The sequence below is a fragment of the Delphinapterus leucas genome, chromosome 4 (assembly GCF_059928025.1).
Source record: "Delphinapterus leucas isolate spDelLeu-1000000601 "Yukka" chromosome 4, BTC_Dleu_Yukka2, whole genome shotgun sequence".
Lineage (NCBI taxonomy): Eukaryota > Metazoa > Chordata > Mammalia > Artiodactyla > Monodontidae > Delphinapterus > Delphinapterus leucas.
The window spans coordinates 71,984,528-72,001,938 of NC_143132.1; the positions used below are offsets into that span (position 1 = coordinate 71,984,528).

Sequence of the window (17,411 nt, forward strand, 5' to 3'; positions counted from 1 at the left end):
TTGCCAAACTGCCAACTTTATTTTGTCAAGATATTTAACAATATAAAAAACTTCATATTTCTTCATGGTCATATCTTTTTCCAGCTTTCAAAGGTTCAATAGTAGAAACAGCCAAATGCCGCTACAACACAGAATAAACTGTCCTAAAAAAACAAACAAAACAGAAAACAAACACACAAATCCAGAATGTTAGTACTAATGAAGGACGAAAGGCAGCACGGACGTGAAATTAACATCTCAGATCTTTGCTAATTTTCAATCATGAAGACTCTTTCCCTTCTTTAAGAAACAGGTTTTCCAGAGTATAATTATAAATTTGCTTGCCTCGGGGTAGCTACAAAATTGCTTGCTAAAAGGGTAGGATGAGTAAAGAATTATATTTTTTGAATGAAGAAATAAAATGCAAACTAATGTACTTTATGTAACGTTTATTCATAAAACAAGTATTCCTGTTTTTCCTGATTTATCAAAGAAATAATATAATTAAAATGCTTTGAGTTTCTTGGAGTAAATGCATTACCCAACCCAAGGATATTATAGTTTCACAAATAACGAAAATACAGCACCTTGTCATAAATTCTGGATAAGGACAAATGATATCTGGTTGTTTGTTCTTAATTGATAAAATTCATTTGTCCATCTTTTTTTTTTTTTTTTTTTTTCGGTACGTGGGCCTCTCACTGTTGTGGCCTCTCCCATTGCGGAGCACAGGCTCTGGACACGCAGGCTCAGCAGCCATGGCTCATGGGCCCAGCCGCTCTGTGGCATGTGTGATCTTCCCAGACCGGGGCATGAACCTGTGTCCCCTGCATCGGCAGGCGGACTCTCAACCACTGCACCACCAGGGAAGCCCCCATTTGTCCATCTTTTAACTCAGAATCTCAAAATGTGTTCCAGATCCTAGTTAAATTTGTTAAAACACTTTTTACGTACTTATTACAGGAGTTCCACCTGCCTCAGCAACTCCTAACTCACCAACCTCACCTCCAGCCTGGCAATGATGGGAGAAAACATGAGTTCCACTACCCGATTATTAACCAAAAGCAAATTCCGTGGTTAGCCCAGTTCCCTGGCTTCTTGGAAGGAATTACTGTGAGCTGTGTTCTCAAACAGTGCTATCTGTGGTGAGGGACCTATTTTTTTGTTTGTTTTAATTGCCAATCCCTTATGAACTGATACTTTCATAAAATACAATAGAAATTAATAACTAAGAAAATGAAATGAAAAAAGAAACATACAAATATAACCAAAACTTATTAGATTCAATGAACATAAAATTACTTTGTCAAATTCAATGAGCGTTTCTAAACCCTTACACATAATTTATGTACTTATCTTATTGAAGACCTATAACAAACAGTTCATAGACTGGCACTGGTCTGTGGACCCCACTTTGACTGGCACTGTTCTTACAATGCCACCCAGAGTTCTCCATCAGGACTGAGCCCTGGTTATCCACAGCAATTATCAGCTCAATAGTATATGCCTTTCTCTCCCCTCTCTCATTTCCTCATATTCTATTGGTCCTTCCTGGGATCTTCTCCCAAATAAAGTACTTTAAGTTCTAAAAAATTAAGCCTAAATAAACACTCAACAAACTGAACTAAAGATACAGTAGACTAAGTCAGCAACCTAGATCAGGCTTTCAAAAATTATTTTTAGACAGCGCCCCAACTAATCCTGTATTCTAAAACCTGATCCTGATAATCTTTAAAGCAGCCACAACTACTGAAGCCCGCACGCCTAGAGCCCGTGCTCCGCAACAAGAGAAGCCACCGCAATGAGAGGCCCACGCACTGCAACGAAGAGTAGCCCCCTCTCACCGCAACTAGAGAAAGCCCGCACACAGCAACGAAGACCCAATGCAGCCAAAAATACAATAAATAAATAAAAATATAAATAAATCTATTTTTTAAAATATATATATATAGGCCACTACAGAAGCTGGCACATAATAGGAGCTCAGAATTATTTGTTGAATGAATGAACTGTATTATATAAGGACTCAGAGAAATATGCAGTTTTAACTCCAAAAAGCAGGAAAAACCACCACCTGAGCTTTATTTACCCTTCCCCTAGAAAGCTGATAAATGAAGATTTACATAGTACTTCCCACTGTTCAGCCTTTGATCCCTAGGGCAGTTGGGCATAAAATAAAACTTTGGTAGGACCATAGAATTTTAGAGCCAAAAGGTACCTTAAGATCATCTACACAAGCAGCTTCCATACCTGGCAGTGAGTATAATCATGTGGAGAACTTTTTAAAAATTCAGAGTCACTGATCCAACCCCTGGCTTGTTTGATCAGAATCTATTGAGCAGAGCCTTGGCATCCGTATTTTTAAAAAGTTCCTCAAATTATCCTTAGGCAGCCACAGCCAGTCTTTAGGAAAATCTAGTACAGCTTCCTAGTGTTACTGATACAACCACAGGAAAGTTCAATGACTTACCTGAAGTCATTTAATTAGAAAGTTACAGAGCTAGAAATGGAACCTCTCTCCTAATTCACCCAATCTAGTTCTTTTCTACTCTACTGTACTTTAATTCTGACTCTACTAATTCACAACCTGGGAGCATTTGGATAGAAGGTGGGAATATTTCTGGAAGCAAGTATAAAATAACAACATATGATTAAAATACATGACATTCATGTCAATAACATACCAATGTTTAAATGAAACCTCTTTTTAAAAATTCCTCTTTTGTTTAGTTTTGAGAAATAGCTTTAAGATAAAGTAATTAATTTTATTACTGAAAGAAGAATCACCTTTGCTCATGGAATCCCTGCCACCCAAATTTCTTTGCAGCTTAGCAAACTGCTATATGTCTATTAGCACCAAATAAATAATATGCGATTTCCACATTCAAACTTGTGAAGAGTTACATCATAAAGTATCCTTGCCTATAAGCAGCACTCTGTGTTTCTGCTTTAATAACACAAACGAACAGTAAAATCATCTTATCCAGAAGAAGTCTCAGACAAATGTCTAAAACCAAAGTGTCCTCAGGGACTTCCCTGGCAGTCCACTGCAGGAGGCACGGGTTCAATCCCTGGTTGAGGAACTAAGATCCCACATGCCGTGTAGCACGGCCAAAAAAAATAAATAAATAAAGTGTCCTCACATCTTAACAAATAGTAAGTGGTTTGATTTGGAATGCCCACGTGACCTTGAGAAAGGAAAAAAAGGGTTCCAAATAGGCTTACATTCATGAAAACATCATGAGTACAGTTGTCAGCGTCAGCATCCCAGAAACAGCGAGTAGCCATGCTAAAACGTCAAAGAATAGAGTATTATCAACAATATAACAAGGATCTGAACTATATATATCTGCCACAAGCAAAAGTTTTCCTTGATACATTCTTATACATCAGTGCTTCCAAACCTTTTCACAGAATGAGATGACATACAGAAAATCATATTTGTACAGCAGAGTATACTGGGTAAACTAGAAGGGACTGGAGTCATAGATAAGGCTGCTTGCAGCTGGAGGTGACCAGCCCAGGGGTCTAGCAGCCTCAGACTCTGATAGCTGCCTGATGGCCTAAGTCACTGGTAGTCTGGGTGGGAAGCTCTGTTATAGATTATTTCAGGTAAGATATCTATGTATGACTTTTAGAGGAAATAATACCTAAGACTTATGGCTAAAATGGGCTCAATTCCTGCACAATAATATGAGAAGGTAGGTCTAGAAAGGACCCAACAAATTATTTAGTCCAACCTGATCATTTTATAGAGTCACAGAAAAGAAAGGGGCAAACTCTGAACTAGAATTCAATCTTCTAACTAATTCTAAATCCAGTATTATCTCTAGAGGATGCTATACTACCTCTAAGTTCTAAAATTAGCCATTCTCCTCTCCCCAGTTCTTGGATAAGAAAAAATGTCAGTAAAAATAAAAGCCTATTTAAAAGTGGAAACAACTTAAATACCCAGAAGTATTGGATTGGTAAACAAAATTAAGGTATTTCTTAGCAATGAAATTCTATGCAGCCATTACAGGTATTTTTTACAAAAAAAAAAACTTTAAGAACATGAAAAGATGTTCACAATGTAATGTTAAGTTTAAAAAGTAATTTTAAATTTTTTTAATTAAATGTATGTATATGATTCATCATTAACATTTATTGAGCACTTTGTGCCCCACTGGTCTAAGAGCTTTACATGTATTAACTCAATCCTATGAGAAAGGCATTATTATTATATCCATTTAATAAACATGGAAACTGAGAGTCGGAGAAACTAAGTAAACTTGTCAAAGGTCATTTATATAGTAAGTGACAAAGCTTGGCTTTGAATCTAGGTGGTTCAGCCTCAAGTCTGTAGAGAAAGTTATATATACACCATGCTATATTGGTTTAATTTTAAAAGACTTTTTTTTCAGTTTTACATAGAAGAGCTCCCCCCAGCCCAATATTTCACACATTCTTAAGTCAAAAAAGTTCCACCTATTTCCAAACTGTAACAGTATGAAATAAAATTAATCACTTAACTGATCAATCAACAAGTATTTATTTAGCAAGTACCATTTGTCCAGAAAGAATAAAATCCGGTTTGTCCTCAAACAATTCTCAGCTTAAATAGGTGAAAAAAAATTAATACACACCAAAAGAATAAGATAATGTATTGTTGGTGCTGATTTATAGGTTATTAGGATTAAAAGGGATTATAATGTCTATCTAGATCAAGCCTTCAAGTCCAAGATGCACAATCGTTGAATTAAATCTGTAGAAGTGCTAAAGAATTTTAGAGAATTTAGAGAGGAGAAAAAGCCAAAGAAGATTTCATGAAGGAAGTAGCGCTTAAGCTGAGCAGAACCAAGTGAAAGCATGAATATAAAAATGTATTTAATAAGTATTTGTTGAGTATTATATACGAGCAAAGTGCTAGGTGCAAATGATACAAAGATGCATAAAACAAAGTCTTTGCTTTCAAATTGTGGTCTCTTTACACAATTTCCCAATAAAAGGAACCAGAGCTCCTTGGAGAAATGGCCAATTCTAGGGCCACGGCTGTAAATGTACAAGATAAACCTGGGACACTTGGGTCATATCAAAACCCTGTGCTATATCAAAAAGAATTTTATAGGGACTTCCCTCGTGGTGCAGTGGTTAAGACTCTGCACTCCCAATGCAGGGGGCCTGGGTTCGATCCCTGGTCAGGGAACTAGATCCCACATGCATGCTGCAACTAAGAGTTCGCACGCCACAACTAAGGAGGCCACCTGCCACGAATGAGACCCAGTGAACCAAATAAATAAATAAATTTTTTAAAAGAATGTTATATTTAAAAATATACATACACACATTTATGTATATATATATATTTTTACACATATGTGTATATATATTTATATTGATAAAGTTATGTCAAAAGACTTAGAAGAAATATGATGGAACACTTTGTAGCAGGCCAATGCTCCCACCAAGTCAATTAGAAAAACCGAATAAAATGAATCAGAGAGCTGCTGAAGCAAATTGGACTAGGGGAGCCAAAATTCCAGAGAAAGGTGAACCACATGAGGTAAGTTGATATTCTGCAGCAAAGTTCTCCCTGGGGCATTTGCCAGCTCTGGGCACAGAGCTAGAGGCTGAGAGCCTGGGCTTTGCCCAGGTACAGGACCAATTACTAAGGGAAAAAGAAACCAGCAGGACTGCTGGCAGTCTTGCAGGGCCGGGAGGGATAAAATTGGAGGCTTGAGGGACCAAGATCTGTGTGAAAAAGGAGAGAGTAGAACTGAGCCGGTCACATAGTAGGTTTCCTCTCAAGACATGTGCTGAATTCTGAAACTGCATAAGCAGGAACCTAAAAAGCTATATGTGGTAGGCAAAATAATGGCCCCCCACCAAATATGTCTACGTCCTAAACCCCAGAACCTGTGAATATGTTATATTACATGGCAAAAATGGTTTTACAGATGTGTAACTAAGGATCTTCAGATGGGGAGATTATCCAGGTGGGCTCAATGTAATCACAAGGGTCCTTATAAAAGAAAGAGGGAGGCAGGAAGGTCAGAATCAAGAGATACCTGAAGATGCAATGCTGTTGGCTTTGAAGATGGAGGAAGGGTTTATGAGCTGAGGAATGCAGGTAGCCTCTGGAAGATGGAACAGGCAAGGGAATGGACTCTCCCCCAGAGCCTCCAGAAGGAATACAGTCCTGCCAACACCTTGATTTTAGCTCCACAAAACCCATTCTGAATTTATGATCTCCAGAACTGTAAAATAATATATTTTTGCTTTTTAAAGAAACTAATTCATTAAAAAAGAAGCCTCTGAAATGAAGAATAATCCTGAGGAAAGGACTAAAAGTCAGTACCTGCTGAGGCTGGGGTTCCAATGAACACTCCAGGTTCTTCGTTGAAAGATCTGAAGGGCTATGTTCAAGACAGAAGGGTGAGCTAAAGATAGAGAGAGACTTATCAAATCAGCAACCCAACCTCAACTCAGCTCAGTATCTGATTGGATTACGGTAGAATATCTACCTGAATTACAAAGGAAAGGGTTAAACTTCTCTGGAGGAAAATAATATTATCTGGAAGTTTTACAGTTTTTTTTTTTAACACAATGTCCAGGACTCAAACTAGGCATGCCAAGAGACAGAGCCATATGAAAGATTAACAAGACAAAAAAATAATCAAAGGAAACAGACTCACATGTGATCCAGATACTAGCGTAAGCACTGTTATGACCAAAATGCAAAAAAGGAGGAGGGAGGATGGAGAACATAGATAAAAAATAAAGAATTTCACTATACAATTAGAATATACAAAAAACAATTTTTATGAAAAAAGAATTAAATGGGAATTCTAGACCTGAAAAATATAATAACAAATTAGGAATTCAGTTGGTGGGTTTAATAGCAGATTAGACACAATGAAAAGAGGATTAGTGAACTGAAGGACAGGTCAATAGAAAAATATCCAAACTGAAGCACAGAGAGAAAAAACAAAAATTCAGAAAAGAGCATCATAAATTACAGTAAAAAGATCTAAATACTTGTTATTGGAGTCCATAAAGGATAGCAGAGAACAAATGAAGCACAGGTAATATTTTAAAAGATAATAGCCATATATATAGCACCCAGATCTTAGTTTCTAATGCATTCTGCCATACAATGAACCAAGGCTCCTTAGAGAAATGGCTGATTCTAGGGCTGGGGCAGGGAATGGATAAGGTGGGGCATCTTATAGTGCCAGTAAATAAGGTTGTGCTCAAAAAACCCACAATAGTAGGGTATGTGAAAGGAACCCAGGAGTCAGCTGAAAGAGCTCTCAATGGCCAAAGCTGGAACAATTTGAGCAACAAAATAAAGTAGTACTGGATTATAATCCAAATTATAAAAATCTATAGTCCATACTGAAATAAATAAATGACTGAATAAATAAATAAATGAGAGAGAACAGACAAATCTCTTATGCTGAAAATTTCCAAGTAATTTATGTAGACACTCTGCCCTCAAGGAGGTGGAGCATAACTCCTTGCTCCTTAAGTGTGGGCTGCACATAGTGATTTCTTTGTAAAAAGTACAGAATGGAAAGGGGAAGAAAGAGTAACTTTAGAGTGAAAAACCTGACAAATACTACTCAGGCAGGGATCAAGGTTAACATCAACAGTAATATGTAATGTTGACAGTATGTACCCTGAAATGAATGATATAATGAGAACAGCACTTTACCTCTGTGATCTTCCTCCCGAAAACCTATAATCCCAAACTAATCATGAGCAGACAAATCCCATTTGAGGCATATTCTACAAAATACCTAACCAGTACTTCTCAAAACTGTCAAGGTCATCAAAACCAAGGAATGTCTGAGAAACTGTCATAGGCAAGAGAAGACTAAAGAGACATGAAATGTGGTATCCTAGATAGGATCCTAGAACAGAAAAGGGACATTAGGCGAAAACTAAAGAAATCCAAATAAAGTATGAACTTTAGTTAATAATAATGCATCAATATTGGTTCATTAATTGTGACAAATGTACCATACTAATAGAAGATGTTAATAATAGAAGAAAATGGATGTGAAGTAGTTAAGAACTCTCTGTCCTATCTCTGCAACTTTTCTGTAAATCTAAATTATTCTAAAAGATTTATTTAAAAAAAAGAAACAAAGATAATGGTTAAGACTTTTCCCAATCTGATACAAAACAGATTCAAGAGCCCACAAATTCAAAATGCCCTGAGAACCCCAAGTAGAATAAGTACAAAGAAAACCATATATCTTCATAGTCAAAAGGCAATGAGAAAAACATTTTAAAGTGGCTAGGAAAAAAGACACATCACCTCCAAAGGAACAATAATAAGACTTAGAGCTGATTTCTCAACAGAACCAACTGAAATCAGAAGACAATGTAATCACATCTTTAAAGTACTGAAAATGGAAAGGCATATATGCTTTCCTTCTATCTCTTTCCCTTAAGGAATGTAAATAAATGTAGTATTGAGCCATCTTCAACCATGCAGATGAGGATACAGCAGAGCAAAACAGGAGGGCCTATATCCTTGACAGCAGGGAAGCACCTCACCAGGCTGGGACTCCTGTCTGGTGTGTTTTGAGAAGAGAAATAAAGCGTCTGTGTTTTTTCAAAAACAAAACAAAACAAGGAATGAAGGAAGGGAAGGAAGGAAAGGGAAGGGAGGGGAGGGGAGGGGAAGAAGAAGCTACCAATGGCCAAAGATGGGACAATTTGAGCTTCAGTGAAGATACTAACTGCAATTGATTTAAACACATCACATATATTTAAAACCATGGGTTCATGGATAGAAAAAAAACTCATTGGTAACCTTGGGAGGATGCTAGGGAACCAATTCATTACTCTGAAAATAGGTAAATTTATCCCTCCTTTCCTATACAAACTGTATCTCATTGTAATGAAACAAATGAAAAAAAAAAAGTCATTCTTTTTTTTTTTTTTGCGGTATGCGGGCCTCTCACTGCTGTGGCCTCTCCCGTTGCGGAGCACAGGCTCCGGACGTGCAGGCTCAGCGGCCATGGCTCATGGGCCCAGCCGCTCCACGGCATGTGGGATCTTCCTGGACCGGGGCACAAACCCGCGTCCCCTGCATCGTCAAGCGGACTCTCAACCACTGTGCCACCAGGAAAGCCCAAAAAAGTCATTCTTAATAGAAGAATTCCAGCTTATAAATAAAGAACAATGATAGAAGATCACTATCTTGTAACCTGTGATGAATAATGGATCTAGGACAGATGCTAAAATCATTAATGGTAAAGCTGATAGGGAACTTTATAACAGATGGATCTATCCAACAACATCTGAACTCCATGATCAATCTTAACAATAAATATACGAAGAGCCAGACATTTTTGTGCCTCCTGATAAGATGCAATAGAATATATACTAAACACCTATGTACTATTCTTGCCCAAAACTCAAACCTATCACTGATTAAGACTAGATCTGGGCTTCCCTGGTGGCACAGTGGTTGAGAGTCTGCCTGCCGATGCAGGGAACACGGGTTCGTGCCCCGGTCCGGGAAGATCCCACATGCCGTGGAGCGGCTGGGCCCGTGAGCCATGGCTGCTGAGCCTGCGCGTCCGGAGCCTGTGCTCCGCAACGGGAGAGGCCACAACAGTGAGAGGCCCGCGTACCACAAAAAAAAAAAAAAAAAAAAAAAAGACTAGATCTAACTACTTATTTACAAGAAATACAGGAGCTAGAAGACGTACTAAACAATACCATGGGGATACAATCCTCAAATACCAGAATGTAGGAAACTCTACAAGACAAACAACCCAATTTCCTCAACAAATAAATGGCAAGGTTAAAAAAAAGGGGGGTGAGGGAGAAGAAGCAAAATGACAGACTAAAAGAAATTTAGGAGACGTATCAACCAAATGCAATGCATGGACTTTGTCTGTATCCTGACCTGAACAAACTAAAAAAAATACACATACACACGCACAAAAACACACATATACATACATGCACATGTATATATGAGACAACTGGGAATAATTAAAAGCTAACTGAATGTTTTATAATATTAAGGATTTTCAATATTTACATGTGATATTTTATTATGTTGAAAAGGGCCCTTATATTTTAGAGATATATACTGTTGTACTTACAGATTAAATGATATGATGACTAGAACTTGCTTCAAGATAATCTGGTGGGGTCAGGGAGAGTAGATGGAGGTATAAATGAAACAACATGGGTGTGTGTTAATAACCTTAAAGATAAGTAATAGACATATGGGAGTTCCTTAGTCCATGTACTTTTTCATATGCCTAAAATTTTAGATGATAAAAGTTTTAAAAGGAAGTGGGGAAGGCCTTATATGCCATGCTTTAGAGTTTAACCTGATCACATTGAACAAAGTCAGTCAGGACAAGTTTGAGGACTTTATACTATACAGGATTTGAAATAAACTCTATAGAGTTTATGAAAAGGAGGTGAGGGTGTACTTCTGGGAGACTGGTCTGCTGTGTGAATTGCAGAGGAGAGAGATCAGAGTCTGGAAGTGCTGATAAGGGGCTGCTAAGCAACCCTGGCATCCAGGTTACAGTGCGTGCAATGAGAGAGAGTAATGGCTACATAAGATAAAAGAGAGTTCCACACTTTTAAGCCTGAGTCAATGGAATCTTGGTAATAAGGCAGGAGGCAGAGAAATGAAAATGAGAGGCTTATTTGAGGAGAGGAAGGGGAAAGAAATATGCAACTCTATTTGAACACGTTGACTCTGAGATGACAGAATAGTAAGGTATTTCTTAGTTTCTCTGTGGTGAAGAACTCTACTGAAGCCTTTTGACCGAATGGTAGAGGGCACCACGGTGAAGAGTACTGTGCGAGGAGTCAGAAGCCTGGGCTCTATTAGTGAGCCTGACGCCAGCCAGATCTAGAATTTTGGGCAAATCATGCTGAACCTCATAAGCGTCATCATAAAATAAGGGGACCGGACACCAGAAAGAATCTGCATTCTCCTCCCAAGCTAACATTCTATAGTGAAAATTCTCAGTGATAGTATCTACAAGGTATTTTTTTAATTCATCCAGCAAATATTTTCATACTTTCTTATAAAATACTGGACTAGGCACTGTTTACAAAGGGAAACAGGAGATTAACACTTGGGCACAGGAAAAGACAGGAAATACAGATTTCGAACTTGCCAATACAGGAATGATGGTTTGAGGTAATGAGAATGAATGAGCTCATTGAAAAAGCACACAGAAGAGCAGAAGAATAAGAACTGAGTCTTGAAGAAAGCTCACAGCTGGGGATGTAGGGGAGAAAGAGGAACCAGTTTAGGAGAGAATAATCAGTTAGAAAAACAGAAGAGAAACAAGTTACACAAGTGACATCAGGGCCAAAAAAACCAGAGTGAATTTTAAAAAACAGAAGCCCAGGCCAATAACAATAGCTATGAAAATTGTCACTCAGACAACTTTAAAGATATTAATTTAGGAGAATGGAAGGACCAAAAACCAGGCAACAAGGAATATGGGAGGAAACATATATACATAATCCTACACTCTCTTTGGGAGCATATATACATAAACCCTGAAAGACGTACTAGCCTACAGATACTATGAGAAGTGAGTTACCCCATGGAGTTCACCCAGACTGTCAACCTCACTGCTCAGTACCAGGATCTCTTCAGTTCACAGCTGCATTTTATTATACCGTCCATTCCTCTCACTCTTGCAAAGACACTATCTTACTGGATTGTCGAGAAGATGAACACCCAATAAGAAATATATAAAAATAAAAACAAGAAGGAAAAGCCAACTACTCACAATACACCTTCCCCTCTTTGTTCTCCAATCACTACTTGCACCACCATTTTATATCGGTCAAATCCCATTTCTGGAAAGAAAAAATAAGAAAGTTATCTATAAGCAAATATATGGTAAAATTACTTACCGAAGGCAAATTTGCCTAGAAATGAACATAAGCATTCAGTCTACAAGCCCTTACTGAGTATGATTATAAGCTTAGGAGTCAGACTTAAGGACAAATTCTAACCATAAGCTTAGTAAGTGTGTAACTTTAGACGAGTTATTTAATGTTTTAGTTTAAATCTCCCTCAACTGTTAAATGGGAATATCACTACCTTCCTCCTGGGTGTGTTGTGAGGAAGTGGGTAGAGACAAGCTCCCTCCGGTCTCTACCCATTTCTCTTCCATAGTAGACTCTCAGTAGGTCTTAGCTTCCTTCCTTTCTCCCCTACTCTAAGTCAGGAAATGAGCTAGGCCCTCAAGATACAGAGATAAATAAGATGCTCTTCTTGCCTTAAAGAACTCATAGTAGTTGGGAAGGCAAACATGGAAAATAAAATGAAAATGCAACGTAGTAATAATTCAAAGAGAGGCATGTATAAGGTACATTAGGAGCACAGAACTGGATGGCTCCTCCCTTTGACTGGGCAACAGGGAAAGGATGACCAGAAAAGACTTCTTGGAGGGTGCGATAAGTGAGCTGAGTCCTGAAAGACGAGTGAGAATTTACCAGATGGACAATGTTTCTCCATTCTATGGAGGGGGATAGCATATGCAAAGACATAGAGCATGGGATCTTTAGAAAACTGCAAGCTGTTCAGTAAGATAGAAAATAAACCATAAGATTCTGGAGAATACTGGTATGGCCTAGGACAACTCAGCTGCTTCCCCCAAAACTATACTGCTGAAACAGCAAAATCCTGAAAATTCTCCCCAACAACAAACCTGGGGGACAGAAAACTGAATAGGCACTTTATCTTCCCTCCTTTCTGACCAAGGAATAGGGGAAACAGTGAAGAAGAAAAAAGTGAAACAGGCAAAGTTGAGACAGAGCCAACCCCCTTTTTAAAAAAAATAATCTTTCTCTTAATTTAGCTTAACTTATTTATATATAAATATATTTATTTTATTTATTTATTTTTGGCTGTGTTGGGTCTTCGTTGCTGTGCACGGCATTTCTCTAGTTGTGGTGAGTGGGGGCTACTCTTTGTTGTGGTGTGCGGATTTCTCATTGCGGTGGCTTCTCTTGTTGCAGAGCACAGGCTCTACGCGCGTGGGCTTCAGTAGTTGTGGCTCGCGGGCTCTAGAGCGTAGGATCAGTAGTTGTGGTGCACAGGCTTAGTTGCTCTGTGGCATGTGGGAACTTCCCAGACCAGGGCTCGAACCCGTGTCCCCTGCATTGGCAGGCAGATTCCTAACCACTGTACCACCAGGGAAGTCCCAGAGCCAACTCTTTTTGATGAAAGTAAAAGCTCCAGGATTATACAGTAAATTAGGCAAACAATCTGAACACTTATAGGAACCCTTCCATTGTGGGACATGAACCCTAATGCAGTATACTTAATAAAATCTCAGAAGGAGACAGAGCCCAAGTTATTTTTAAAAAACAGTGCGCACAGCTCAGCTGAGCTTCCTCCTTTCTCTACCCATTCCTCTTCCTCCTTTTCTCATACCCATGCTTTAGAAATGCGGCTAGAATATTAAATGCCCATCACTTAAAACACAGTTCTGAGGGAAAAATAAAATAGTCTTAGACACCATAAAACTCCTAGAAGACAGCATAGGCAAAACATTCTCCGACAAAAATCATACCAATGCTTTCTTAGGTCAGTCTCCCAAGGCAATAGAAATAAAAACAAAAATAAACAAATGGGAGCTAATCAAACTTACATGCTCTTGCATAGCAAAGGAAACCATAAAAAAAACAAAAAGAAACATACGGAATGGGAGAAAATATTTGCAAATGATGTGACAGACTAGGGCTTAATCTCCAAAATATACAAACAGCTCATACAGCTCAACAACAAAAAAACAAACAACCCAATTGAAAAATGGGCAGAACACCTTAATACAGACAGACATACAGATGGCCAGTAGGCACATGAAAAGATGTTCAACGTCACTAATTATTAGAGAAATGCAAGTCAAAGCTACAATGGGGTACCACCTCACACCCATCAGAATGGCCATGATTAAAAAGTCTACAAATAACAAATGTTGGAGAGGGTGTGGAGAAAGGAGAACCCTCCTGCACTATTGGTGGGAATGTAAGTTGGTGCAGCCACTATGGAAAACAGTATGGAGGTTCCTCAGAAAACTAAAAATAGAATTACCATATGATCCAGCAACCCCACCCCTGGGAATATATCTGGACAAAACTATAAGTCAAAAAGATACATGCACCCCATGTTCATAGCAGCACTGTTCACAATAGCCAAAACAGGGAAACAACCTAAATGTCCATCAACAGATGAATGTATAAAGAAGATGTGGTACATATATACAATGGAATACTACTCAGCCATAAAAAAGAATGAAATAATGCCATTTACAGCAACATGGATGCAACTAGAATTTATCATACTAAGTGAAGTAAGTCAGAAAGAGAAAGGGAAATACCATATAATATCACTTATACGTGGAATCTAAAATATGGCACAAATGAACCTATCTACAAAACAGAAAGAGACTCATAGACATAGAGGACAGACTTGTGGTTGCCAAGGGGGAGGGAGGGAGGGAGAGGGATGGACTGGGAATCTGGGGCTGGTAGATGCAAACTATTATATATAGAATGGGTAAACAACAAGGTCCTACTGTATAGCACAGGGAACTATATTCAATATCCTGTGATAAACCATAGTGGAAAAGAATATGAAAAAAAGTATGTCTCTATGTGTATAACTGAGTCACTTTGCTGTACTGCAGAGATTGCCACAACATTGTAAATCAATTACACTTCAATAAAAAAAATTAATAAAATAAAATAGTCTTAGATACAGTGGGAGGAGAGTAAAAAAAAAAAAAATTCACCCACACCACATCAGAACAAAATTAAAAGAAGCTGAATGGCAATATGCAAAGGTACAACAGCAAAAACAAACCAAAGAATAACAAGAAAAGAAACGTACTGCTTAAAAGACCAAAAAACTCAACCTAGGAGATAATATAAATCAAGGAACAAAGAGAAATTCCTCACAACTGATTCATAATATAGAAAAACATAAGCCCGGGCTTCCCTGGTGGCGCAGTGGTTGAGAATCTGCCTGCCAATGCAGGGGACGCGGGTTCGAGCCCTGGTCTGGGAAGATCCCACATGCTGCGGAGCAACTAGGTCCGTGAGCCACAAGTACTGAGCCTGCGCGTCTGGAGCCTGTGCTCCGCAACAAGAGAGGCCACGATAGTGAGAGGCCCGCGCACCGCGATGAAGAGTGGCCCCCGCTCGCCGCAACTGGAGAAAGCCCTCGCACAGAAACAAAGACCCAACGCAGCCAAAAATAAAATATAAATTAATTAATTAATTTAAAAAAAAAAAAAAGAGTAGCTCCTGCTCGCCACAACTAGAGGAAGCCTGCACGCAGCGGCAAAGACCCAACGCAGCCAAAAATAAAATATAAATAAATAAATTTATTAAAAAAAAAAAAACATAAGCCCACAAATTCAGTAAAATAAGAACTCAATCAGATTACAAAACAACAGAAAGATGAAAGGGGAGATTATAGGCCTAGGAAACGAACTGAATACTCACATGATATTAGTGCAGAGCTAATCAATTAAAAATGGCAAGAGAGGGGCTTCCCTGGTGGCGCAGTGGTTAAGAATCTGCCTGCCAAAGCAGGGGAATGGGTTCGAGACCTAGTCCCGGAAGTTCCCACATGCCACGGAGCAACTAAGCCCGTGCGACACAATTACTGAGCCTGTGCTCTAGACCTCGCGAGCCACAACTACTGAAGCCCGCACGCCTAGAGCCCGTGCTCCGCAACAAGAGAAGCCATCACAATGAGAGGCCCACGCACCACAACGAAGAGCAGCCCCCTCTCACTGCAACTAGAGAAAAACCCACGCACAGCAACGAAGACCCAATGCAGCCAAAAAATAAATAAATATTTTTTTTTTAAAATGGCAAGAGACAAGACAGACACAAATGAAAACAAATACTGACAAGGTGATCACAAGTATATGTCAAAGAAAAAGGAAGAGATTACAGCAAAGATAATAGATGTGGAAGACAGAGATGATTCAACGCATCAATATTTGGTGTCCTAAGGTAGATAATCTAACAAATGGAACCGGAAATGTACTCAGAGATACAAGAAAATTTCCTTGATATGGAAAAAATAAAATCTGCAGATTAACGGACATAAAATGCTCAATACCAAGCCATACCCTAGAAAAACTACTGAGCATCAAGGTTAGGGACAGGATTCTTTCTGCAGAGAATGTCAGACTGACCTCAGATTTCTCCACAGTAACATTCAATGCAAGAAGACAGTGAAGCAACATCCATAAAATTCTCAAAAAATAATTAACTCAAAATATTATATTCATCCAAAATATATTCTCGTTTAAAGGCATTCTCAAACAGGAAAGAATCCAGGGAATACAGCATTTCTGAGCCCTTCCTGAAAAAACTTACAATAAAATCTCATCAGGTAAGAATTGAACCAGAAAAAAGAACTCAGCAATGGAAATACCATGGTGAAAGGACTAAATAGTGGGCAATCATTCCATTTAAATATAGAATGAATGCTGTAACACTATGGGAAACAGTCTATAGTATACCATTGTTTTTAAAGTATTTATCTGTATATATACATAGAAAAGAGGACTGGTATGATGGCCATGTAATATTAATGATTCTTCTTGGGTGGGGGCATTAGGAGTGATTTTTCTAATTTTAATTATTTTTCTACACTTTATTTTTTTATAACAAGCATGTATTTTTTTACAATAATTTAATAGTGAATTTCACTAAAAATATGAAAACAAAAATGCTAATATACTAACAGTTAATTTGGATGATGGAAAGAGAATTGCTATTTTATTCTTAGTATTTTTCTATATTTTTTATTTCTAAAAATTAAAACATATTAATAAAAATACATCAAAGTATTAAATAGTAACTACCATGGACAACAGACTTTTATATCATTAAAAAAAACACTTTATGGGCTTCTCTGGTGGCGCAGTGGTTGAGAGTCTGCCTGCTGATGCAGGGGACACAGGGACACGGGTTTGTGCCCAGGTCCAGGAAGATCCCACATGCCCCGGAGCAGCTAGGCCCGTGAGCCACGGCCACTGAGCCTGCGCATCCGGAGCCTGTGCTCCGCAACGGGAGAAGCCACAACAGGGAGAGGCCCGCGTACCGCAAAAAAAAAACCAAACAGAAAAACACTTTATGTGTATTGTCCAGGTTTATTACAATGAAAATGTATTATGATTACAAAGACATTTCTTCCCTCCAAAAAAAATCTTTAAAAAAGAGTAAATAGGGAGTTCCCTGGTGGCCTAGTGGTTAGGATTTTGGGCTTTCACTGACGTGGCCCAGGTTCAATCCCTGGTTGGGGAACTGAGATCCTGCAAGCCGCGTGGTGCAGCCAGAAAAATTAAATTAAATTAAAATTTTAAAGGGTAGATAGAAAGGACTTTTCAGATTGTATAACACTATTA

At 38.5% G+C, this 17,411-nt stretch overlaps 1 protein-coding gene across 1 annotated transcript in view; it reads right to left on the reverse strand.

Moving 5' to 3' along the window:
- The window catches only part of DYNLT2B (dynein light chain Tctex-type 2B), a 26,312-nt gene continuing 8,901 nt past the window's right edge, over positions 1-17,411 (reverse strand). Inside the window, exons 3-5 of the mRNA XM_022568475.3 lie at positions 11,760-11,829; positions 3,205-3,268; positions 1-143 (exon numbers count right to left, since the gene is read on the reverse strand). Of these exons, the coding sequence (XP_022424183.1) occupies positions 96-143; positions 3,205-3,268; positions 11,760-11,829 (182 nt within the window). The 3' untranslated portion in view covers positions 1-95. The remainder of the gene's footprint in view (positions 144-3,204; positions 3,269-11,759; positions 11,830-17,411) is intronic.